The sequence below is a fragment of the Eriocheir sinensis genome, chromosome 21 (genome assembly GCF_024679095.1).
Source record: "Eriocheir sinensis breed Jianghai 21 chromosome 21, ASM2467909v1, whole genome shotgun sequence".
Taxonomy (NCBI): Eukaryota; Metazoa; Arthropoda; class Malacostraca; order Decapoda; family Varunidae; genus Eriocheir; species Eriocheir sinensis.
The window spans coordinates 541,886-567,957 of record NC_066529.1 but is presented as its reverse complement, the minus strand read 5'-3'; the positions used below and the strand labels follow the sequence as shown (position 1 = coordinate 567,957).

The 26,072-nt window shown below is 43.2% G+C and overlaps 2 protein-coding genes across 15 annotated transcripts in view; both read left to right on the top strand.

Moving 5' to 3' along the window:
• Window positions 1-2,612, top strand: part of LOC127001475 (carbohydrate sulfotransferase 1-like) — a 57,408-nt gene extending 54,796 nt beyond the window's left edge. For 6 of the 7 annotated variants that reach the window (XM_050866026.1, XM_050866022.1, XM_050866025.1 and 3 more), the window contains 4 exons: window positions 314-485; window positions 816-940; window positions 1,118-1,282; window positions 1,425-2,612. In XM_050866026.1, coding sequence (XP_050721983.1) covers window positions 380-485; window positions 816-940; window positions 1,118-1,282; window positions 1,425-2,174 — 1,146 coding nt within the window. In that variant the 5' untranslated portion in view covers window positions 314-379 and the 3' untranslated portion in view covers window positions 2,175-2,612. Of the gene's footprint in view, window positions 1-310; window positions 486-815; window positions 941-1,117; window positions 1,283-1,424 lie in introns of all 7 variants that reach the window. The other variant, XM_050866024.1, reaches the window with a different exon arrangement.
• Window positions 2,613-9,833: 7,221 nt separating this feature from the next.
• Window positions 9,834-26,072, top strand: part of LOC127001474 (calcium-binding protein P-like) — a 23,168-nt gene continuing 6,929 nt past the window's right edge. For 2 of the 8 annotated variants that reach the window (XM_050866018.1, XM_050866017.1), the window contains exons 1-7: window positions 9,834-10,276; window positions 14,823-15,299; window positions 16,317-16,425; window positions 16,895-17,076; window positions 18,249-18,308; window positions 20,384-20,473; window positions 21,286-21,391. In XM_050866018.1, coding sequence (XP_050721975.1) covers window positions 10,210-10,276; window positions 14,823-15,299; window positions 16,317-16,425; window positions 16,895-17,076; window positions 18,249-18,308; window positions 20,384-20,473; window positions 21,286-21,359 — 1,059 coding nt within the window. In that variant the 5' untranslated portion in view covers window positions 9,834-10,209 and the 3' untranslated portion in view covers window positions 21,360-21,391. Of the gene's footprint in view, window positions 10,277-14,822; window positions 15,300-16,316; window positions 16,426-16,894; window positions 17,077-18,248; window positions 18,309-20,383; window positions 20,474-21,285; window positions 21,921-25,165; window positions 26,064-26,072 lie in introns of those variants that run through there. The other 6 variants (XR_007755299.1, XM_050866016.1, XM_050866015.1 and 3 more) reach the window with 6 other exon arrangements.

Genomic DNA, 26,072 nt, shown 5'->3' with positions numbered 1-26,072 from the left:
ACAAGACGTGGATGAGCCCTGCCTGCCGCCCTCCTGCACGACGCAAATTTTCACGGAGGCAAAAAATAAATGAAGAATAGAGAAAACAAGAGTGAAAAAAAGACATGTATCGAATTGTGTGTGTGTGTGTGTGTGTGTGTGTGTGTGTGTGTGTGTGTGTGTGTGTGTGTGTGTGTGTGTGTGTATTCTTTGTCCTTTCCGAATATTGTCATGATTATTATTATTACTTTCATTATTATTATTCTCTCTCTCTCTCTCTCTCTCTCTCTCTCTCTCTCTCTCTCTCTCTCTCACGCCACCTTTGCCCCAGCAGGAGAGTCTGTCGCCGCTGGGGATGCGGCTCGGCGGGCGGCGCCACCCCCACACGTGCTGACGGGTCATGGCTCGCCGGCGCTGGCTGATGGTGGGGCTCGGCCTGGTGCTGGGCGGCTACCTGGCCCTCGCCGCCCTCACTCTCCTGGCTGCCCTGCCTCAGCAACCCAGAGGTGTGTGTGTGGGGGGGAAGGGGGAGGAGGGGTAATGGTGAGTGTGGGGGAGGGGAGTGGATCCGTGTGACAGCATAGTTTGGTGAATATACGGGACGACAAGAGGATGGAATTAAACTGAAAAAAAATGCTTCTCAGGTTCAAGTTTTTTTTTTTTCTGTGTGTGTATGCAAATTATTCCAATCAACTGCCGTTCTTGAAAGGTGATTCCTTTACTACTACTACTACTGCTGCTACTGCTACTACTACTACTACTACTACTACTTCTATCTCTACTACCACTAGCTAAGCTTCTAGCGAATGTCATACTGAGGGTGACTTGTGTTGCAGGAGAGGGCGAGGGCAGCGGCGGGGAGGCGCGCTACACGCTGCCGTCCCTGGAGGAGGTGATCCAGTCCGTGCGTGACCTGGACGTCCAGCGGGTCCTCAGGATGTACAGCGAGCAGCACCAGCAGGTATATACGGCAGGCGCGCACACACACACACACACACACACACACACACACACAAGGCCATTAAGAAGCTTCGGGAGATATATTTTGGTCAGTCTGCTGAATTGATTACAAGACATTATTTTCTATTACCAAAAGTGAGTTGCTACACACATGACACACACACCTTCATGCCCCCAGGTCCCGGCCTCCACGCCTCCTGTACGAGTGGTGGTCTCCTCCACGTGGCGCAGCGGCTCCACCCTGCTGGGGGAAGTGTTGGCGGCGCACCCCGGGGCATACTACCACTACGAACCTCTCATGCCCTACGGCCTCCAACAACTGGGGCCCTCTTCGAGCTTGCAGGTGGCCATATTGAGGGTGCCGTGCCTTACAGAGAGTGATGAATGTGTATATTACTTGTTGTTTTCATTCCTGTCTATATTACTACTTTCCATCAACCGTCACATGATGTTTTCTGAAACTGATGGCTTGTTCTGTATTTCAGGGCGAGGCTGAGAGGTTGCTGCGTGGGCTGCTGCGGTGCGACTACCAGCTGGCGGACGACTACCTCAAATTCGCCTTCGTGAACCACGACATGTTCATGCGCAACTCGCGGCTATGGTCCATGTGCAGCGCCATGCCTCGCACCAAGTGCTACACCCCGGACACCCTGGGCCGCCTCTGCTCCCTCTTCCCCGTGCACGTCATGAAGGTGGTAAGGGCGCGTCTGGAGCTCCTGGCGCCCCTGCTCTCCGACCCAAGAGTCCGCCTGGTGTGGTTGGTGCGTGACCCTCGCGCCGTCATGAACTCCAGGACCTCTAGTGTTACCTGGTGTCAGACCCGCGCCTGTAGCGACCCGGGCTACTTGTGCTCCGACCTGACTGCTGACTTCAGCACATATTTAGTGTTGAAAGAGATGCGGCCTGACCAGGTGATGCTGCTCAGGTATGAGGACTTGGCTCGCAACCCCTACGAGAAGAGCCGCGAGGTGCTGGCCTTCGCCGGGCTGACCTTCCACCGCAAAGTGAAGGAATACTTGGACGACCATCTCACTTCCGACGAGGACGAGCCGTGGAGCACCCGCCACGACCCCAGGACACGCGTGGCACGGTGGATGAAGGTGATGAGATTTGAGGACGTTGTGAGGACTCAGTACCACTGCCACAACATCATGAAGAGCCTCGGCTACAGACTGTTCACATCAAAGGCAGACATGGACACAGGAAACGCCGTCGGTCTGTTGAACGTACTTTGACGGGCGTCTTTTCTCAGGCTGAATTCAGGCGACAGTGACCACCGTCAACCAGCGTTCTCATATCAGCGTCTGTGTTTCCAGCGGGCATGATAGGCAGTGACGCCTGTGTAAAGGGAGCCTAAGATGCCTTGCACGGTGTTAGGGGGAACAAAACATGCGTGCAGTGTACGGCTTGGATAGGTGAGGTACTCGCGTTGCACCGACACCAAGCCTCTCGAGCAGTGTCGCGAAGACTCCTAATCTTAAGGACCACGTGTTCCGCACCTTAGAGTAGTTTTTGCACCGTACTGTTTATATGGCCATGTGTCTGTGATATGAAGCCTCATCATGTTCTGTTCTGAACGGGCATGTATGAGATATACATACTATTATATTTTCATGAGTGGGAGAATGAGGAGGCAAGAGAAGTTTGTGAAATAAAATACTAGACATTGTAAACTGAAAATTATTTTAGTCTAGGTCCTTGTTCCTTATTGCTCGCAGATATTCCTTACTTTTTTCTCTCTTTTTCTATCTATCTACATATCTATCTATCTGTCTATCCTATCTATCTATAGACATAGATAGATAGATAGAATGATAGAAAAATAGATAGATGGTATAGGTATAAATATATATATATATATATATATATATATATATATATATATATATATATATATATATATATATATATATATATATATATATATATGCCTTCGACAGAAAAATGAGAGCACCTAAAAACAATTAACAGCAATAAATAACAAAGATCACCAACAATAGCTGCAATCTACTCGTTGGAAGTGAGCTTGTCTTACAGGAAGTGAGCCGCACGAGGGAACGACACCGCCAGGATCTATCTGCCGCCCGAAGCACCGCCTCCCATGAGTTATTAAAACGATGTCACCCCCGCACCGGTACAGGGCCGCCTTGCTGAGCCTTACATCTGCGTAGTTTGTAACGAAGGTCTTTAATTTGTTGTTGATACTGCATGAGGAGAGCAGTGTAATTATTTGAGCCCTGGATATTTCTTCTCTGATAAGCGTACGTGGAGTTAAGATTCGTTGCGTTGAGGGAGGCACTGTCCTTGTCCAGCGTCCCTATGGCCATGCCCACCGAACGCCAGGTGGTGGCGTTCACGTTGGGTTCAGCACCGTCCTCGGGCACTGTGGCCTGGGAGGTGAGGCCCGTTGTCTCCTGCATCACAGACACCAACCCTTCCCTGCCCAGGGTGGCTGTGTTGAGGCTGTGATTGGCCACCCCACGCACGCCCCTGGAACCCTTCACCTCGGTAGTGCTGGAGAGCACGTCCTTCATCACGGCGGCGCTCTGCTGCCCGTGGCTGGTGGTCATGCCCACTGCGTTAGTGGTGGACCCGTTGATTAGGAGGCCGCCTTCCCCTGTCATAGGGATTACGTCCACATTACTGGACAGTGCCTGTACAACAGAGGTTTCCTCTCCATTATCGCTAACTGTACTCAGGTCGAGAGTCTTGGAGGTTGACTCTGACAGGGTGGCGCCATCCAGCTTTCCCTCCACGGCCTTGACATGGAATGTGCTGCTGGAGAGGCCCCCACGCGTGTTACCCATGCTGACGCTGACGGTGGTGACAGCTACGGGGGGCTTGCCGTCCTCCAGAAGCGAGTCATTCAAGGACTTAATGTTATCGTCGGGAGGGGAGACCTTACAGGGAAAATCAGGTGTACTCACTGGAGGGTTCGCTAACAACCTCTGCTGGCCAGGTTCCGGCTCACAGGCCAGGAGGTGCTCCCCAGGCTCCTGCTGCTTGTCCAGCGACGCGGCCCCTCTCCCACCCCCTAACAATATGAAAAATAAAAAACAAAGCATTTGCACACACGAAAAATAATAATATCGCCATATTATAAAATAACAGCGGCGTCCTTGGCTTTCCCGTTTGACTTTCCCTCCCCGTGGCTCCGGCTGTCCTGTAGCGACGAGGCGATGAAACTTTTATTACAGTGGTCCAGGAGGCAGGGCGTCGGCGTTCCTCACGTGACCTTTCCGCGAGAGGCTGAGAGCAGATGCATGAGTGAACCTGAGTCAGTGTTGAGCCCCGTCCCTCCGTCACCACACCGGGTTACTGTACCTTCCCTCCCCTTCCCGCAAACAAACACGGATTAACAACAGTCATTCGTGAAGCTACAGAAAAATTACAGATGGAACATTTAAGTCATGCAATGCCAACCGATTCCATGAACTGACCTCAGGGTAAGTGCAAGGAGGAGCGTGAGAAAAGTTGGGGAATGTAAGGAGGGAGTCGACATCCTGCTGCCTCTGATCTCTGGGATAATCATCTCTGCTCAGCGCCAGTGACAAAGCCTTAAGGAATGTTGGGGGAGGAGGGTGATGGGAAGTGAAAGAAGGAATCGATAAAGACTTCAGCATCCGTGATTTGTTATGGGAGTTTTGTGTGCCACGAAGAAAACACGATAATACTCTTACTTTCTCCGCTTTCCCATCCATGCAAAATATACCAGAGTTACGTGGCAACAGTTTGCTGGTAATGTCGGTGTTACGTCAACAAGCGCACCGAAATGAAGCCGTGGCTGCCTCCCCAAATGTCATCGCTCCAGTGACACCTGAACACAACACGGACTTTCGTTACCGTTGCATTTAGTCCCCTTATCTCGCCGCTGTTCTCTCGTCTCCTCTCCAACTACTAAATAAGTCTTAAGAGCTTAGTTTACTAATACAAACCCTGGTTACTACGCAAGTACTGTTGCCTCATCTCGCTCAGTGCTGTGCCTTCACTGTTATTGCTGCTGTTGCTGTTGCTGCTGCTGCTGTAGTCACTTTGCATCACTGTCATCTTTATCGACACAGCTGGACAATTGCCTCCATCACTGCTGCTACTGCTACTACTACTACCACTACTGCTACTACTAATACAAATACTAATACTAATACTAATACTGCTACTACTATTACCACTACTTCTACTACTGCTGCTGCTGCTACTACTACTTCTACTACTACTACTACTGCTACTACTACTACTACTACTACTACTACTACTGCTACTACTACTACTACTACTACTACTACTACTACTACTACTACTACTACTACTACTACTACTACTACTACTACTACTACTACTACTACTACTACTACTGCTGTTCCTGCTGCTGCTACTGTTCCTACTGCTGTCACCGCCCAAACAAACAGAGCAGAAATGAACAACGTGCTGGATTACCCTCTTCACTTCCCCAGAAGCAACACCACGCTGCCGTGGGCACAAACTGGCATGTCCCTGGCCGTGGTGTGCGCCGCCCTGACAGTGCTGGCACTGAGTTGTTGTGGCGCCGTTGCTCTCTGTATAGTCGCCTGCTTTGGGAACAGAAGAAGAGACACTGTTGCTGAAGTTGGAGGCTCCCGCTGGTTACCTGGCATAGGCCTCATCGATTACGTCCCAGTCTCCAACAGGTGAGGCTGCAGGTGGCCGCATGTCTACTAGGTAAGGTTCCTGATATCCCGTGATTATGAGAGGAAGCATCTGTTCTTCCCGTACAGAGTAGATGGAGCTATTCCCCCCCTACATACCAATAGGAAACACTTTTTGTTCTCGTGGCAAGATGGTGAAGCATCTCGAGTTCCGACGTCTAGGTGATATACTTATAATATTCACCAAGTGTGACCCAGTGACGAGAAATGGTTCATGTGTTCCGTAGGTGAAGAAGTCACTGTGCTGCTAGTTTGCTGTACCGTGTTCAGCAGGGAAAGTAGTTGTCCGGTGTTCAGCAGAAGTATATATATTACGTGTTCAGCAAGCAAAGTAGTTATATTGCCTGTTTCTAGCAGGTGAAACAAGTAGTGTTTTTATGTTCAGTTCTTGTCCTCATATCCAACAAGTGTTGAACTCGTTGTTGCCTCGTTCATATTGAATGTTAGCACTTAACTGGTTCACTTAAATTTTTACCAAGTTGTCATTATTGTTCTGTTCCGCTCATTCCAAGTTGTCGCTCTATCGTCGCCTCTCACTGTTCCAGGTCGTCGGTGAGGGTGTCTCTGGTGTTGTCAGGGAGCATGCAAGATTTGGAGGAGCGAGAGGAGCTCTCAGCGCCAGTCCATGACACCCGCCAAGGTCCCCAGCTGGTGCCTTCACGCCCGCAGCAGTACAGGATAGAAGGAGAAATGCCATCGCAGTGTTTGCCATTCGCTGCGGATTCTCGTGACGAGGAAGACTGTCCAAGCTTAACAACCCCGTTCCTACCAGGATCTCCATCTCTGGCCTCCCTGACCTCTCACAAATCTAGTAGGAACTCAAACCTGCAATGGATAGGGCCAGAAGCTTCTTTTGATGCCAATCAACGACCCATTAGTGCCATGTGGCGTCCCACTGAGCCGTTGTCCCCCCTGTCCTCACAGCAACCATCAAACTTTAACACACCTTCGCCAGTGTCGTCTGTGTCTCCCTCTCCTTTATCACCATGTCACTTTTTAGGTCGTGTGTCACCACCACATTTTCCGCTCTCATCTTTTCCATCAAAAATAATTTCAGGGGACCCTTTCTCATCCGTCCTAACTGGTGCTGGCAATACATCGCCAAGACTTTTATCGCCACCAGCGTCGCCACCTGCAGCGCCACTTTCAGCTCCACCTGCAGCGTCACCGTCAGCGCCACCTTCCCCACTCCCAGCAAAAAACTTAGCCACAGGCCCATCGAAGAAAATCACGTTGCCACAGCAGTCAGAGAGATGGTCAATTATGCCACGCCTTGGACACCCATCCACTAAAATCAAATGACAGTGACAGCAAACATAATTCACGTTTCAAATATAAAACATGATTTTACAACATTATTCAGTTAGCTTCATTGTAGAACCTCATGTCAACAGTGCCTGTAATGTGCATTCATTATACTATTCATGACTTTTTCAAACTTGCTCACTGGGCTTTCAAATTTACTCTTTAAGTACCAATCGGGGGTCCGTCTGTATGCAACTCGTGGCTAGGCCCTTCAAAGGCTCATTCGGCGTGATGTTCCTTACGTAGTGGAGGTGCCTAGCACGGGAAGTAATCCCCGTACTTCACCACACCAGCGATGCCCTCAACGAACCCTTTCGCGGCTGTCATAACAGGGATGGCAGCAATTGGGAGACGACGTATTCCATCACAAGTGAAGGACACCCACGCACGTTTTCGGTGTTTGTAACATGCTCGATGCTTCATACAGTTACATACTCAACAGGTATAAAATAACACCACTACTGAAATTAAATGTATCATTTAAGTCCTACATGTGTATAAATGACGTTTTTTATTCATCTTGATGTGTGCATTGTAATGTTTGATTGAAACATGATTTGGGAAAGCATTAAAGTATTCCATTTATATCTTAATCGTCCTTTATCACCTCATCAACCTCTAGGATGCTGTTTCCCATTAATGAAACACCGCAGGATGCATGGCCAGCTTCTGGGCACCAGCACACAGCGGCAAGACACCCCCCATTAATCAAAGATAATTACGTATGGCAAGAACAGGACCAGCTCACCGCGAAGAATATCAATATGACATAATAACTAGAAGTTGTTGCTTTGTGGTTGGTGAGAGAAGGCAAATTTTGATGGGAGACCTGCTCCACGTCCCTTAATTATATTATCAACCCATGTTCTGTTTATTGTTGCTTGCCAACTCAGCACAGTCGAGTCAGAAGTGAGTCTTCATTACCGAAAGCCTCTTGTCTCTTTTTTTTTTTTTTCTTTTTTACTGATATACATTATAAATGTGTATCGATTTCGTTTCTAACGAACACTGAATTATCGACCCCTCTTTACTCTGCCAGCGCGCCTGCCACTCGATCAGTATTTCGAAAACCACAATACAGGCATAGGAAAAAAAGGATTATCTAGATCACACAAAAAAATTACGTGTATTTCGGTGTTTCTGCGCCAGTGAAAATGTGAAAAATAAAAGTATATATAATAGTTTACGCTTTATTCGTTTTCTAAACAAATCTTACTAAGAAAACAACACTTTTACGTATACACCGTTAAATTTCTTCTTTCAGTATTCTTATGATTCAATGGGTGTATTTGAACTTGTAGCTACAAATAACAATTAAAGCGCTGTATATATTAATTTATTCAAATAAGATATTAGAGATAATGTCCTATATTGGACTGATCTTTGCTCGAAATAAGTATAAAGAATACGTAAGTTCTTGCTCACTTGAATCATGTTACTTCTGTGATTCACCTTGATCTTTTTTTTTAATACGAGTTACGTATCCCAGTGGAGAAGGAAAACATATGGGGGATGACAGACGTACAGACTTGTCCACATTATTCAAGAATGTGTACATATAGCTGCTGCCCTTCCACTCGATCATTTGTCATTTATGGATGTAAATTCTGTCATTGGTGCAAGATATGGCAGTTCTTCAAAGGTCTAACCACTGCTGATCAATATGAATGAACTATATCATGTCTCATTTTTGTACGTGTTTTGACTGAAAAACAGTACACTTGAGCAGTGGCAGAATACCGATGTAAAAATGGCTGCGGATGGTCAGCATTGAGGAGCCGGACTGCCCGCTGACGAGGCGATAGTTCGAACTTTCCAGAGGTATAAATGTGAGTTGGTAGACGATAAGAAGGCCGTTACTGGTGCTTGGGTTGTAATGCCACCACTGCTGTCCTACCCCCTCAGTGTCACAATGCCGACTGATCTGTTCGCTTTTTTCATTGACCTTTTGAATGCGATGTTTAGATATGTACGTCTTTTGATTGCAAGCGTTGTTTTAGTACTAGCTCACATACTAAGCTGATCTCCTTTCTGAAAATATGTCTTCGGGACACACAACAACAGCAGTAAAAGCTCTCAAAGGTAACCGACACAATGCAATAACTTCTCGGTAATTCATAATTGAAGGACAGAAGCTATATAAATAAGTATTGAGTAATTCCCTTGCCATATATAGATGTATATGAAATGTTTGCCTTATACGTATAATACTTATTACCAATTGCCTTATACAATACCTATTACTAGGGTGACTAAACCGGATTAATAGACAGTGCATGGAGACGGCAATTAATATGCAAGATGCGATGAAAAAAGATGAAATAATTATAACTGCTTTCACTGCGTGTGTTTGAGTGTGTAGTTCTGTGGAGTTTTGCCGAAATATAACACTAGTCACACAACGTTGATGTAACGTAGGATCTGTCTGGCTGGCCTTTCGTGACTATCAGGGTGTGCTGTATGGACTGGAATGCTTGCCCACTCAGACTGAATTAAGGCTGGCAAAATGGTCTCCTCATAATCACGAAGGATATCTCTAATAAGAAAGGGAAAATTAAATGGTGGTTTCTCCTCTTTTCAGTTGGCGAACCTTGTAATTTTCTATGATTAATTATTATCTGTGATGTTTGATGTTTACCAAACTTATCTATTAATTTCCTTGTTCATTTTCAAAGGCCTATATACATATATTTGGCTGATGCTTCGTGGACGACTGCCAACTGGGATCGATCAGGCGCTGAAGGACACAAAACAACTACGTATTTATTGTATAACTAAACTGTTTTACCACTCTTTCAAGAGAAACTCTAACAGAGAATTGGAGTTATGCTTGGTGTAATTACAAAGAATGATGTTTGTTGCTTCCACTGATGAATTGCAAAGTCAACCAAATGGAGAACTCTGGCAACGCAACCATTCTGAGCAGTGAGCACTGAGCACCGACTTCCCTCACGGGCCTCCGCGACTCCACCTCTCGGCTTTCTCCTCACCCAGTAATACGACAGCCTGTGTGTGGGTGAGGGGTACCGTCACGGAATGTACTACTGGAAGTGTTTGTGTTCAAATTTGCCGTGACAACCCACTTACAACAAAGTGCATGGGTCTTCACCCATCCTTTAATTACATAACATCACTGAGGGAAAAACACGCGTCTTCTTCCTCGTTGCTATAAGTAACATTTTCGTGAAAGATAACATTTGTATTGATTATTAAGGAAGTATCAGATGTGCTAGTGAGACGTCCTACGAGCAGGTTGGCGGCGTGCTTGGACCGCTCTGCCAGGATGTGGTGTGTGGCGGCGGCGGCCGTGCTCCTGGCGGCGGCCACTCCTTCCCAAGGATTCGGTGTGGGTAAGTCCCGCTATTGTGAACTCCTAGAGGCCTCGTGCAGGGCTGAACACTGCTAGTGACATAAGTAATTTCATAAGGATGACTGGAGCATGCAGGTAGTGTGGCAGGACTAATTACTTGTAATATATATGGAATACACACATACACACACTCCAGGTCGGGGTGGCCCACCGTTCCTGCTCCTCCACCCATCCTTCGCTGGGGGAAGGCCAGCACCAAGCCAGCACGTTTACTACCGCCCTCCTCTGACTCAGCTCACCAAAATAAATATCTTATATATATATATATATATATATATATATATATATATATATATATATATATATATATATATATATATATATATATATATATATATATATATATATATATATATATATGTGTGTGTGTGTGTGTGTGTGTGTGTGTGGTGTGCTTTTTTAATATTTTTTTTACATTCAAAGGTAAATTTTTATTCTATCTCGTTTACAAAAAAGGGCCCATTACGGGTCCGTTGCGAGAGAGAGAGAGAGAGAGAGAGAGAGAGAGAGAGAGAGACAAGTTTGAGGGCCTGCCATGCAATGAAACCCTACTCATGTTACGGCTTATTACTGTTCAAGCAGTTATTCTTGTTTAAAAAAAAAAAGTCGTGGAAGGGAAGGGCAGCGCGTAGATGAAGATACTATAAAAAAATAGTATTTGTGAATTGCACACACACACACACACACACACACACACGGTGACTGAGTGTGTCATATCTATTTACATATCTATTACACACCCAGCCAGTGTGTGTGTGTGTGTGTGTGTGTGTGTTATTCACAAAATCCTTAAATTTTCATTTACGCGCTACCCTTCCTGGGCCAAGGCCTAGTCCTTAAATTGGACGCTAGCTGGATCAAAGTCTTTTAGCTGGATGACACAGTTCAGTCTGTCCATGCGTGTGGGTAGGATGTCGAGGTCCCCAAATGCTTCACATACCTTGGTAGCGTATTACATAACAATGATATGGTCTTACCAGGAAGTCACTCGACGTACTTGCCTGGCCTACGGTGTTATGGACTCTCTCAGTACAAGTATATAGCGATGTCGATATATCTGCATGCGGAAAAAGATTCAAATCTTTAAGGTGCTTGTGCTCCTTGTTTTACTGTATGGTTGCAAGGCTTGTACATCGGATAGTGGCTTGGGGAGGCGTACCAAGAGCGTTCGCTGGATCATAGAGTATCTCTGAACTAACTTCGTGTCGGACCATCGTCTACTTCGTGAAACTGAATCGAGGCCTGTTACCAGCACGCCAACTCCCGCTATGTGGGCACGTGGCACATCGATCCTGCTTAGAGTACGAGACAACCCTGAGTGGAGATCAAGGGGACGCCCCACGTAACTCATGGCAGGGACAAGTCGGTCGATCCTTGGAGGGGCTTGGATTGGGAAGGACAGCTGCGTGGAGGCTTGCCCATGGCGTATGCTCCATTGCTCCCCGTTAGTAGTTATCAGCTACCCTGCCAGGACAGAAACATGTTTGAAACATTTTTGTGTTGAAACAAGAATAACTGCTGGAACAGTAAGCCGTGACAAGAGTAAGATCTCACACAGCAGGAACAGTAGTAGTAGTAGTAGTAGTAGTAGTAGTAAGTAGTAGTAGTATATAATTATAGTAGTAGTAGTAGTAATAGGAGGAGGAGGAGGAGGAGGAAAGACAGACAGTGAGAGTGAGTGTTGGCCGTCCTCCAATACGCCCTTGCCACTTCGGTTGTCTCGACTTATATAATATCTAATGATATAAAATATATATTTATTTACCACATCACTCCTACAGCAGCCTCGCCTTACGTCACCTATTAAAGTATAGGCCAGCCCCATAATTAGAAAGCCGCTTCCCCTCGGCCAGGCACGGAAATATAAGTGGAAGTACGAGAAAAAGAAAAGAGTGGGGATATTGTGTCATTAGTTGTCATGTGTGTTTCAAATGGGTTATACATATGTACCGTAGAAGTATTCAATATTTTGCCTCTGAATTGATAAAAGTAAACGAAAGAAAAATGGGATACTTCGTGGCTATTAATAAGTGGAAGTACGAGAAGAAAGGAAAAAAAAGTGGGGCATACCGCGTCATTAGTTGTCATGTGTGTTTCAAGGGGTTAAATTCATATATATTGTAAAAGCATTTAATATTTTGCTTCTGAATCAATATAAGTAAACGGAAGTAAAATGGGATACAGTGTGGTAAAGTTACCAGGGCTATTTCAAGCATTAGACTTAAGAGTACCCTATATTCAGCTTTTGGGTCTTGGCACGCCTGGGTGGTATAAATACTAGCCAGGTGATTGCCAGTCAGTCGTCCCGGAGGTAGACAAGGATCCTCATTCCCCTCAGTGTTACAATGCCGACTGATCTGTTCGCTTTTTTCATTGACCTTTTGAATGCAATGTTTAGATACGTCTTTTGATTGCAAGCGTTGTTTTAGTACTAGCTCACATACACATACACGTTGTTGGACCATTAGTAGTAGTAGTAGCAGCAGCAGTAGTAATAACAGTAGCAGCAATAGTAGTAGTAGTAGTAGTAGTAGTAGTAGTAGTAGTAGTAGTAGCAGTTGTAGTAGTAGTAGTAGAAGAAGAAGTATCGTCATCACATCGTTATCTGTTTTGTCGAGAGAGAGAGAGAGAGAGAGAGAGAGAGAGAGAGAGTGAGTGAAGGGAAATTATGCATTCAAGTGTCACAATGCCAACTGATTTGTTCGATCGCTACTACAAACACTTTTTTCATTGACTTTTGAGTGTACTGTTTAGGTATGTCTTTTGACTGCACGCGTAAATTGACTTTTGAATGTAATGTTTAGGTATGTCTTTTGACTGCACGCGTTGTTTTAGTGATAGCTAACATTACATAGGTATGCCCGTTGTTGGATCAGTAGTAGTAGTAGTAGTAGTAGTAGTAGTAGTAGCGTCATCACATCGTTATCTGTTTTACCGAGGCGGATGTGAGAAAAGAAGCGAAGGGAAAATTATGCATTCAGATAGCTTGACCTTGTAACGCCTTTCAAGCCTGTATGCCATATGCCCTTTATCCAACACGGCTTGGCATCCTCACTGGTATACTTTGACCAGACGAAAAATTATTACGCCGGGGCTATATAGGGCCGTATTTTAAGACACCATCGCTTCTCACATCAACTATTTCTAAAGGTCAAAGAGGGGATCAGTCGGGTTTTCATGAGTGTTTTTTTAAGGTTCATGGCACAGAAGAAGGGTCAAACTACCACCAGGGTCATGAAACTACACCTGGAAAGGCCTACACCTCCTACGAAAGCCATGTCAAATATGTGAACTTGGCGACGAAATGTTTTAAAATACGACCCTAGAACCCCAGACATAGGCGATTAAATGCACCAATACTGGGAGCATGAAATGAAAAAAAAAGAAAAAACATATTTGCCTTGGGAACGAACAACTGGCAACTACAAGCAAGGTCGGGCACGCGCTTCACCGCCTGTGTAGCCTACCTTGGCAAACCTGTTGCGTATTTGAGATGCCTCGGTCCGTGCACGTTAAAGGAGAGAGCATTAAAGAAGAACTAACTAGACACACCTGCACGGAATGAGAGGAGTGGGTGCAAAGGGTTCGGGGGATGAGGTAAAACTGGGCGTGAGCTGTGCTGGGTTGGTATTCTCTGACGCTTTCACCTCTCATGTTAACTATTTCCAAAGGCCATACAGGAGATTAATCGGGTTTTCATGAGTGGTTGTTTTACGTTCATAGTACAGAGAAAGGGTCAAACTACCACGAGGGTCATAAAAGTACCCCTGGAAATGTCCAAAACTCCTACGAAAGACTTGTTAAATGTGTGTGCGTGGGCGCCACTGTTCACTCCTCCAAACTCTCTTCCTCTCGTGTTCATTTCCATACATAAACTAAAACACATCCGTATATATATATTTTCAAAACCATGTACACCACTTTTCACGTAGATGAAGTAACCAGATGAAATAGTGTCCTCCTCCTACTCTAATTCGCCCGTCGCAAGAGGCCTCATTCACAAAGGTTCGCGATTCTTCCTCCAAGCTCGGGATAACATTCTCATTTATTGGTAAAAATATAAGCGAATATAATAACAGTTACCTACCACAGACTCAAGGGCCAGCGGATCGGAGATTAGCACCGCAGCCACGCGCCGGGTATACATAGCTACACACACATACACACACACCAGTCAGTCATCACTCCTGTGGCTTCCATCACCATAAATGGAACTTGAACACGTTGTATGGTCTGTTTTCCTGATTACTTCCTCAGACATAGAATTAAGCTAAGCTAGTTTTACCATCTTCCAGTTCTGCGACACTTATTTTGATAACTCGGTAATGTCATGAATTGGCTCACTAACTTGTGAAATGCATTTTCTACTTTTGAAATAATATATTTTAAATTTAAGTACCTTTTATGTGGAGACTGTCTACCCCTGTATATGGAATTATTTGAATTATTACATTATTCACCTCTTAGAACCTACACTTTTTCACTTATAATCAATATTTTTCTCACTGATGGCACTTTTATTTCAGGGATCAAAGGAACAAAATGTAACTTAGATCCTGCAAAGGGGGAGGTGACCGACCCCTGTGACTCCCTGTATGGTGCTGTGTGCAAAGGCACCCACTGTGCCTGCCCTCCTGGTACTACAGAGGACAAGGCACTATCCTTTTGCTCTAAAACTCGTGGAGGGGGATCCCAGGGCGGAGGAGGAGGAGGTGGTGGTGCAATAGATGACCTGGGCCTTCCCCTTGACTATGAGCCCAATAAACCTAAACCTGCCCCACCACCTGCCCCAGCATCACCCAAAGACAAGCCTCCCCAGCAGCCCCAACCTGGATACAACCCAAATCAACCAGGCTACAACCCCAACCAACCTGGCTACAACCCCAACCAACCTGGCTACAACCCCAACCAACCTGGCTACAACCCCAATCAACCAGGCTACAACCCCAACCAACCAGGCTACAACCCCAACCAACCTGGTGGTAAAATCAAAGGAAAGGGAGGTTAGTGAGAGTCATCTAATAGTTTTAAACTGCCAAAGAATTTCAGTTGGCATTATTCTAGACATGTGACTCCTTATGTTTGCTGAAGTTTTAATTCATGCATCTCTACTCACAATGTTAAACTGAAAATGGTAAAAATTAACACATGGGAAAGTGTACAAGTTTACAAATGGTAACAGAGTCAAACCATTTTAAGTAGTCTGTTGAGGCGTTGGCTTCCGCAGGTCCTTTTCTCCCCTCTGCTCTGCCACACAGTCCCAACATCTATCCCTTCCTCTCATATGTTAGCTAGAGGTAACATATGAGAGGAAAAAATAGGTGTTGGGACTGTGTGGCTAAGCAGAATGGAGGAAAGGATCAATGGAAGCCAACTCCTCAACGGACTATTTGAAATGGTTTAGCTTTAATATTCTTAAAAATGTAACATTTCACTTCTAGTTGGTAAGGTCATATAGACTATAAGTGATTTGAATGGAAGGGGAAATGTGTGTTCTTATCTCATTTGTGCATATAGGAGAAGTGATAAAAGATGTCAATTTTTTTTAGAGAGAGAGTAACCATGGTCTGGGATACATGTGAATTGGGACGAAAGTATTGACACAAGATTTTGGTTAATATTTTCCTGTTTCTCAATTATTTTTCCAGCTAGCATTGTTTTTTTCATTTAACTGTGCTTCTGGAAGATATGGCGATGCCCTGTATAATTAACCAGTCCGCTGTGAATGGCACGGATTTGGCTTCCACTGGTAGCCTGGTAACATGTAGTCCCAGGTCTTTCTCTGCCTCTGTGGTGGATAATGGAGTGTTTCCCATGTGGTATTGGTATGCTGGATATCCCCTCCCAAGGTGCATGACTTTACATTTTTCTTCACTGAATTGTAGCACACACTTTTTGTTCCATTCCTGTAGCTTGGTGATATCTTCTTGTAGGAAATCTGCAGTCTAGTGGTTAAACTACATTTTGGTATTTTGCATGGTTGCCTTTGAAGGATTTGTCATGAGCCTTGACTTTTTCAGGCAACGATAATATGGGAGAAGAGGTTGGCGGAGGTGTGGGTGGCCTGGTGATGCTGCTCATTATGGGTGGACTTATTTACTTCTGCTGCTGCAGAGGAGGAAAGCATAAGTAAGTTTCCATAACTGGCTGGGTCTTAGTGGTCCATAGAAGAAAAGGTCATATAGCAGGGCACTTTGATGTCACACATTACCTAAAGTTTTCCTTATATAATAAAACTATACTTGTAAAAGTGTCAGTCACTATTATTTCATTTATGGTAAATTTGAGTACCTGGCTTCACATTATTATCTAGCAATATCTGGCCCAAAACATGTGTGATGGCAAGGCTTTGACATTTATAAATTTGACTTGGTTCTATTATGTTCTGAATGTGATTAGAATTATGATCAGTTTCAGTGGGTAGGTTATCTTGCATTGGAATTTTTCATAAATGAAATCTTCCATCTTAAATACTGAAATGATAAGCCAAAGTTCTTTATTGCAACAGAAGTGCTTTTGTATAATATTACTGCAAGTGTGAAAATTTAAACTATTACTACTGAAAGTGTGAAATTAAATAACCTTTGAATTTTCCTAGGCAGGTGATGAGCAGGTTCCAGGGCCTGCCTTTCATGAACAGGGGCCAGCAGGCTGCCCCTGGGGGAGCAGTGCCCATGCAGAGTGCAATGATACAACAAGACCCAAACTTCAGCTCCCAGCACACCTATGTGCCACCCAACAGCCAGCAGCCCCCCCCTGACCAGTACCCTCCACCAGCAGGTCTGTTCCATAATTATAGTCCATGCAAAGTTTTCCTCTGATGCTTTGACAGCATTTGTCAGGCCTCTCCTGGTTGGCTGGGTTCCTCTCTGGCTCTCATGGAGGCTGTCTTTCATTTACAAATTATTTCATGCAATGTGTTTTTTTATTGTTTGCCTTAACACACTTCTCATACAACACAGACAGTCTTGGTGAGTGAGTTATGCACAAATTTTAACATTTAACTTCTACAACATTAAGTCTCAGTAAATCTCCTGCCACATTTAGCACCAAGAGACTGACCAGCAGAAGACTACTTAGCAAGATTTACCTCAAACCTTCAAACTGCCACCAACTCTCCAATGCCTATAAGATTAACCCATGTTGCAGATGGAGTATTGCATAAACTCTATGGACACAGCCAGCCACGTTTCAATTACTCCAATGCTTCCTTGATGGACTATGTGAACATCCTGGGGCATTAGAACATGCTGTAACTCACAATCATACACTTGGTTTTGCTTCTGTGTCACGCCCTTGCTTATCTTTAAGGGTGGAATGGTGTATTTCAGAAGTGGCTCAACAAGTCTCCCAAATGGCAAGTGTATGCAAAAAGTAAAAACATTTCAAAGATGTTCTGTCGCTTATACTAATTAGCATTTCTTTGCTTCTTTTTATTTTACTGATTTATTACAAACATACATGAGTTTATAATCACTATCAAGGCTAATGGTGGTGAGCCAGAGCAAATAATACAATCATGTCAAATGAGAGCTTGCGTGATTGACAGCCTCCTGAGAGCAAGGGGAGAATCCATTCAATCAGGAAAGGCCTGGCAAGTGCTGCCTAGGTATCTGAGGGACACTTTATTTGAAGAGGCTGCAGCATCTTTTCAGGTTAATCTATTCCAGAGCTTTCCAGGAGTTGCAGGAAATTGGTGATCAAGAAATGAAAATTCATATTACTTGCTAGGTATTTAATGCCTTTTTTTTGCAGCTTATGCTGTTGAATTAATTGCCCTTTCAATAAAATATCACATCCCTCTGCAAGAGTACTTTCCTGCCTCATTGATCACTGGCAGTGTTGGAAGCTTAGCACTTGCATGGGAATTTCAGGACTATGATTTTTGGGGATCTTAATCTCAGCTCTTGCTTGTTGGTTTATTGGTGCAATTCTCTTCTTGGTGGTCTTAGGTGTATACCCAGCAGCACCTTACACAGCACAGCCTGGGTATGCACCTTACCCTCCCCCAGGTATGTGGGTAGCATTCTTTTGAGGTTTCTTTGGATGTTTCTATATTTTTAGCAGAGCATATTGCCTTGCATACACAGGTTGGAAGCCGATGCCATTCTCAACACTGCAGTAATATAGTCAGCTCCTGCTTCTTCACTGCAACATTTATCGTATGCTTTTGGAGTCCATCTGATTTTTATATAGGAAAGCCTCTTTGCATTGCTGACCTGCCATATTGGGTCATTTGACTTGCAGCTTTTCATGCCATGTAATGTATAGCTTAGCTATCCCCTGTCAAGGTATATCCCATAAGTCTACAATACCCCCTGGCCGGCCAACCTAATCTTGGGTTTGGGGAAGGTGCACTCCTTACTTGTGATGCATGAAAACTGTCCACCAATTTATCCTTTTGGCTGCCACACATCACTCACTTTTCCAACATCCCAAGCACGCATAAAAGTGTCTCATGATTAAATTACATGATGCAGCACTCTTTGCTGATGTACCATTTTTGGATCAAAGGAATTGTTGGAGTTTTCATTACTGGAAGTCTTAGTATGAAAAATAATAAATTTGTGCTAAATTAATTCATTCCATTCAAGTTTCAAAAAACAATATTTTAAGCAATTGTTGTCTTTCTTAGAATTATTTATATTCATTCATCGTTCGATATTTGTAAGGGAAGCTGCACGACATTACTTTGTTTGCCTTCAGAACACTTCAGGCATTTTCATCTCTAGTTCTTGCTGAGCTATTTCAAACAGTAAGTTGTTGTTGCATTTGATCTTTCTTCACTTCCTCATTTTGATGAATGGATTCAGTAGTGACACGCCCTGGATCTGCTAGAATGGCCTCTCGGTATAGCATGAAAGCTCAGGGGACATGTATCTGTTTGGGATTACTTTCTTCAGCAGCTTTTGAGACACTGCATGCTGGTGGTTGGGATGTGGGGAAACTGATTTGACTCCTTTGTTCTCTATTAATCAGAGCTTTTAAAGGGACTTTTCACCAAACTTCAAGGCTACCAAGCTTTATCTACAATATCCAGTGCCTTGAACATGCTTGCTTTAAATTAATAAGTGTATCATTTAATCAGGGCTTCAAAAGGGACTCCACCAAACTTCCAGGCTATCAGGCTTCATCTACAATATTCAGTGCCTTGAACATGCCTGCTTTAAATCAATAAGTGTATCTATTAATCAGGGCTCTACAAGGGACTGTTCACCAAACTTCCAGGCTGTCAGGCTTTATTTACAATACTCAGTGCCTTGAACATACTTGCTTCAAATAAAAAAAGGTACATTAACACCTTTGGTGCCAGGAATGACAACCATCGATTTTTCAAGATCACATTACGATGATCACAAACATCCTATTGAAAACTGGCAGCCACATTCTCTGCCCTGATTGTGACACAGACCCTTTCCAATCTATCAGAACTTAGCACTGGATAGCCAGGAGGGGGTATTCAAGCCCATACCCAGGCAGTGAGGAGTGACCCCCCCCATATCTCTCACTGGCTTATTGCTACTCTACCTCATTCACTTTTTACCACCACCCACCACCACCACCCTCCCTTCACCTTCCCATCCATCCTCCATCACTCTGCCATGAACCACATCCTTGTACCCCCTCCCAGTCATTTGCAAGAGGGTTATTTCCCCTTAGACACGCCCCTTGTCCCTGTGTTGCATATGGGCTTCTTTTGTGCCTTGTGGTATCCATCTCCCTCTTCCATGTCACCCACCAGGCCTCACCCCTATAGTATGGCTCATGTTTACACCTCAACCACCCTCCTCACTTCTTGACACAACCCATTTGTTTTAGTCAGAGCTGTCGTAGGTAACTTTTTGCAACTTTGACGTGCCATAAATCAGTAACTGGTCAAGATTGCCCTGGTTTGGGATGTAAGGTGTGTAATTAAGGCTCTAAAACTAAAGCATAAAACTTGTTACATCTGTTGAAAGAATTACAATGAAATGTGGTCTGGGAGGAATCTGTGTCAAAACATTGTGCACCAGAGGGGCTTAGTGGTTTGGAAGTAATGCATTGTTTGCTTCATTTATATATAATGCTTTTACTATCAAACTGACAGGTGTTGGTGGGCCTCCTATGCAGCCTTACCCTCCACAGCCTTATTACCCACCGGCTGCCGCACCCTATGTGGCCACTGGTGTCCCCGAAGGTAGTGTATACATCTATAGACAGTATGCAGAAAGTCCTCTCTGAATGAGAAATTAATATTTTTAGGGGAATTTCAGCATTTTGATCTTTATATTCATATGTATGTCACTATACTTCAGTTCCTTCAGTTGTTTCCCCAAGAAGCTTTGAAACAGGTGACCCCCACATTTGTGGAACTCACACTTGTGGATCTTCCATAGAAGGGAAGTTTTCCCCAGCAGTAATTTTGCAGCTGCCACCCCTGTAAACTCTTGGAGGCTGTTGCAGTGTGTGTCAGTTGTTTCCCATGTAACAGCAAGCTTAATCTCGTCACCAGTCACCTGCCACACCCTTGTCCCTGCCCCTGTACTGGCAGCTCGCACCCCGGTCTCACTCAGTCCTTGTTACTCTGCAGCTGCGTCATCAACCTCCAGCAAAGAAAACTAATGTCCCCCCATCCCCCCTTTTTTTTTTAACAAATTTCCAGTGGTTTCACATTTGCTAAGGTAACAAACAATGAGCCTTGCTGCACTGTACCAGAGGTAGTAAGTGCAATTTTTTTTGGTTTCTGGGCAGTGTCTGTGTGGTGCATCAATTATTCACAGAAAATCAACATTCAAAGTAGTTTGTGTCCCCTAACTCCCACAAATGTGGGTGGTCACCATACAAAATTCATCAGTGTTACATAGCTATTACTGTCATAGTCTTCAAGCAATATATTATGTGTTATATCCCTTGAAAATTTGAAGTTTATAGAACATGGTCAATCATCAAGGTGCAATGTCCATAAGCTTGGCCAGGATTTGTTTGACCAGAAACCCTTCACCCAAACAGGCTATCCAGCGGCAGGGCAGCAGCCTCCGCCCTACACCCAGCAGTACCAGCCCAACGCTCCCCCTCCCCAGTAGACGCCACTTGTAGTGATGCTTTCTGTTTTAAGGTATTGTTTGCCCACCACATTTTAGCCCTTGGTGTGTAGTACAATAGTAGTAACACATAGGAAAATGCTCTCATGTATATACTTCCAAAGTTGATTTAGAGTACTGCCATCAAGCTGACTCCTTGCATCATGCATTTAGGTCTTTGATTGATCATATATCCACAAATGAACATCTCTAAAATAATGTTTTCCAAACATTAATAAAGAATTATATATATATATATATAGATATATATATATATATATATATATATATATATATATATATATATATATATATATATATATATATATATATATATATATATATATATATATATATATATATACAGGTAACTCAATTCACGCGAGTATTGTGTCCTTGAAGAGGTCGCGTAAATCAAAAATAATGTAAATCAAACAAGAGGTAGGTTTCTATTGAAAAATAAATATTCACTTCATTCAGTGGAGAGAGAGAGAGAGAGAGAGAGAGAGAGAGAGAGAGAGAGAGAGAGAGAGAGAGAGAGAGAGAGAGAGAGAGAGAGAGAGAGAGAGAGAGAGAGAGAATATCCATATCACCGAGATATCCACTCAGGCACTCAGTCTCAGCCATCCCTATTGTTGAGGAGCGTGGCAGTGTGGGTACTGTATTGTTGTTCAAGTGGCGCGCGGGAAAAACTGAGCTCAGCTGTGTGGCCACGGCGCCGTGTGAGTCCAGTTGCGTGAGACATCTGGTGGCCACTCCATAAAATATCGTGTATAAGTGAAAAAACATGCAAATTAAACATTTATTTGGATTTTGGACCCCGCGTTATTTAAAAAACGCGCAAACCAAACTCGCGTATATCGAGTTACCTGTATGTGTGTGTGTGTGTGTGTGTATATATATATATATATATATATATATATATATATATATATATATATATATATATATATATATATATATATATATATATATATATATATATATATATATATATATATATATATATATATATATATATATATATATATATATATATATATATATATATATATATATATATATATATATATATATATATATATATATATATATATATATATATATATATATATATATATATGCCCTTTCAGCACTATACTTTAATATGCACCTAATTAGATTTTCTCTTCAATGGTGCCACAATGCACTGAGTATGTACTACTTGTTTCCCTGTCATTGTTGTCATGGCTCATAAAGTCATCTGGATGTCTGTTTATGATAAGACTAAGAAGAAAAAGAGTAAAATTAAGTGCAAAGACAAAGAAAAATAGATCATTTGATATGTGCAAACACTGAAAGAATTATTTTCTCATGGGAGAAGGTTCACTTGTCCTTTACGGACCTTCATCAAGCGAGGTGGAAACTCTCCCAAGCCTTGCATCATCCTGCCATGCTGTTGCTTTAAATCTGTTGTACTGAAATATTTGGTTAGGTGGGTAGGTTAATATCTGTACTTGAATATTTGGTTAGGTGGGTAGGTTAATATCTGTACTTGAATATTTGGTTAGGTGGGTAGGTTAATATCTGTACTTGAATATTTGGTTAGGTGGGTAGGTTAATATCTGTACTTGAATATTTGGTTAGGTGGGGAGGTTAATATCTGTACTTGAATATTTGGTTAGGTGGGTAGGTTAATACCTGTACTTGAATATTTGGTTAGGTGGGGAGGTTAATATCAGAACTGTTTGGTTAGGTGGTAGATTTTTATCATAAGTGTTTTACTGTAAAATACTGCAGGTAACATTTTAAGCTTTAAAAGTGTTTTAGTTTAATTAGCTTTTTCAACAAAACTTGCAGTTGTATGTTACTGGACAAAAGATAGTATCAGAAGTACTCATATATTTAAGTGTGTGGGTGCCAGTGTTTAGGATTATGATAAGTAAAATGTGGTATGTCCTCAGCCTATCTGCAGTGTATCATAATTAATCATTATTTTACATTAATCATATTATTATTAAAACTGTGTGTGTGTGTAATTCACCACAGCCTGATCACGAGTTGGACTCACAATTGCCAGCAAGTACCCTCCTGACAAGAGCAAGCTCATGCTCATTATAGTCAATCTATGGGTACTGCCATGACCTCACACACCACACACCCCATCCCCCTTGCTCAAGGGAGGACAGTAACCACTCCTTGTCAGCGGAAAGCTTCCAGTCTGAGCGGGGCTCAAACCACCGCCTGTCAGGCCATGAAGCCTGCCAGCGCAGCGCTCTAACCAACTGACCTTTTTATTATCAAAAGTTACAAGGGGTTGGTTGATAGAGAGCTGACTGTGTGTGTGCATGTGTGTGTGTGTGTGTGTATATATATATATATATATATATATATATATATATATATATATATATATATATATATATATATATATATATATATATATATATATATATACATACAGTACCCTCTCGAGTTTCGCGATCCTCGAGTTTAGCGCTCAGTTCTAAATTCTTACTATCACGAGTTTCGCGCATTACCGCCACGAGTTTTGTGTTGCTTTGACATGTATGGGTCAAGTCTACCTACCATCGGCGTCATGCGTGCTGCCTTAAAAGGCGGTGTCCAACCATTGGGGCTCTGGGCAACCGCGGTTGCCCGTATGCCCAACCAGGAGCGAGTTGTCCTTATGAATGGAAAATGGTTGTGAGTACGAGCTTGGGTACGTGAGTAGGGTACCGAACGGCTGCATGTAAACAAACAGACGACGGCAGTGGCTGAGGAGTGAGGAGCAGTGGAAGATGGCCCACCAAGAGATTCATAAAATGGACCGGCAGAGCTGCTTTGCTTACTATTTGATTAACAAGATAAGAGAACACCGCATGCTGTGGAACCACAGTCCAAAAATCTTTTTATCAAGTCTATGAAAATTGTAGAACTCCCAGTGTTGTTTTCCTTTTCTTCTTCTTCTGACCTGTAATGCATGGCAGCGACGGTGAAAAGTAAGAGTGAAATATAGCAAAAGGGCATAGAAAAGCAAAGTCCGGGAAAGAAAAGGACAGAAAACACCTAAATTCAGGGTGAAGTGTATAAGTGCGCACTGTTAAGTAACTACTGGTAAGGGTTGCTTTCACCGTCACTTTGTTTTGATCGTTACCAATGGCGGCGATCGCCGCTTAGTATTTCACGTGAAACTGGCCGATGGGGTAGTGGCAGCTGCAGACGAAGCGAGAGATGTTGAGAGTGTGTGGTAAGTGCGGGGCTAGGCTAACCCCGCAGCCACCACTACCCGATCGGCCAGTTTCACGTGGAAATACTATAGCGGCGATTGCCGCCATTGGTAACGATCAAAACAAACAAAATGACTGTGAAAGCGGCCTTAATTGCATGTTGTGAAGTATAAAAGTGTGGAGAATGAGGGCCTAAGAAGCGATACAAAGCGTTACAGGTCAAAAGAAGAAGGAGGAGGAGGTCCACTACACTGGCCGGTGTTGAGAGAAATATCTCCCCGATGAAATTAATCATTCTGCTGTCCACCACACATGCGTGCTGTGGGAATACACAGCATTGAAAGTATTAATTTGCCTGGTTTTGTTCTAGTCTGTCCACTTGTGATCTTTTTGAGTGGTGAGGGAAATATGGAAACAGTAAACAAGTTGAACCTCGCTGCGAGCTATTTTGCAGCGGCGGCAGCAGTTTACGTTCAATAGGCATTGAAAAGTCAATCATGATATTAGTGATTTCATGATTTTTAACAGAAAGAGTTAGCAGATTATTTCATAACACAGAAAGCTACCAGAAAAATATAGGTTTCTCCAACTGTCCCACAGGTGACCGTGAGCGACCGCCCTTACTTTAGCAGACGACACCACGTGGATCACAAGCGTGTATTCAGAACTGTCAGCCAATTGTAAGGCAGCCGCTTTCAATTGGGGCTTAAAAATGATCTGTTCTTACTTCACATTTTCTGCCTATTAACAAGGTATGTATTTTGAGATAACAAGGGAGTAAAGTCGAAAGAAATTGTGATAACAAGGGAATAAAGTCGGAAAAAGTCATTATTTTCTACGGGTCGGAAACAATAAGCGCTTTTACATGGATTTCAATACCTCGAGTTTAGCGCCATACCTTCAGAATGAAGCAAGCGCGAAACTCGAGAGGGTAATATATATATATATAAATATAAAAATATATATATATATATATATATATATATATATATATATATATATATATATATATATATATAATCATTGTTATGCAAATATTTCACCTCAGTTAGTTGAATAAATCACTTGTATTACTTATGTCGTTGGTGTGTTTGGGTTTTCTTTCGTAGACAGTTGGCACAAGCAGCACGGAGGGTGTCAGAGATATGCATTATATGCATGACAGATTTTAGTGCCATGCAGCTCTGTATTATTGTGGCTGGTCACAAGTTTATTTTAATGACACTAATGTAGAATAAAAAAAAAATCATTTCATTTGTAAAGAATATGGCAATTGCAAATCAGCATGTATTGGTCACAATGTTCCTCCCCTTCATATAGGCAGCGGAGGAGAGTCTGCAGCCACAGAACCGAGGCAGGTGCTGCATGGGCTCTTTTTAGTTAACTGACAGGTCTCCTTAGGCATGGACAGAATAGGCTGGTGCAAATCTTTGAGTTACAAATAATCTGTGAAGTTTTTAATCATAGAATATTTTATAATAAAGTTTTAATATTTTCATTATAAATC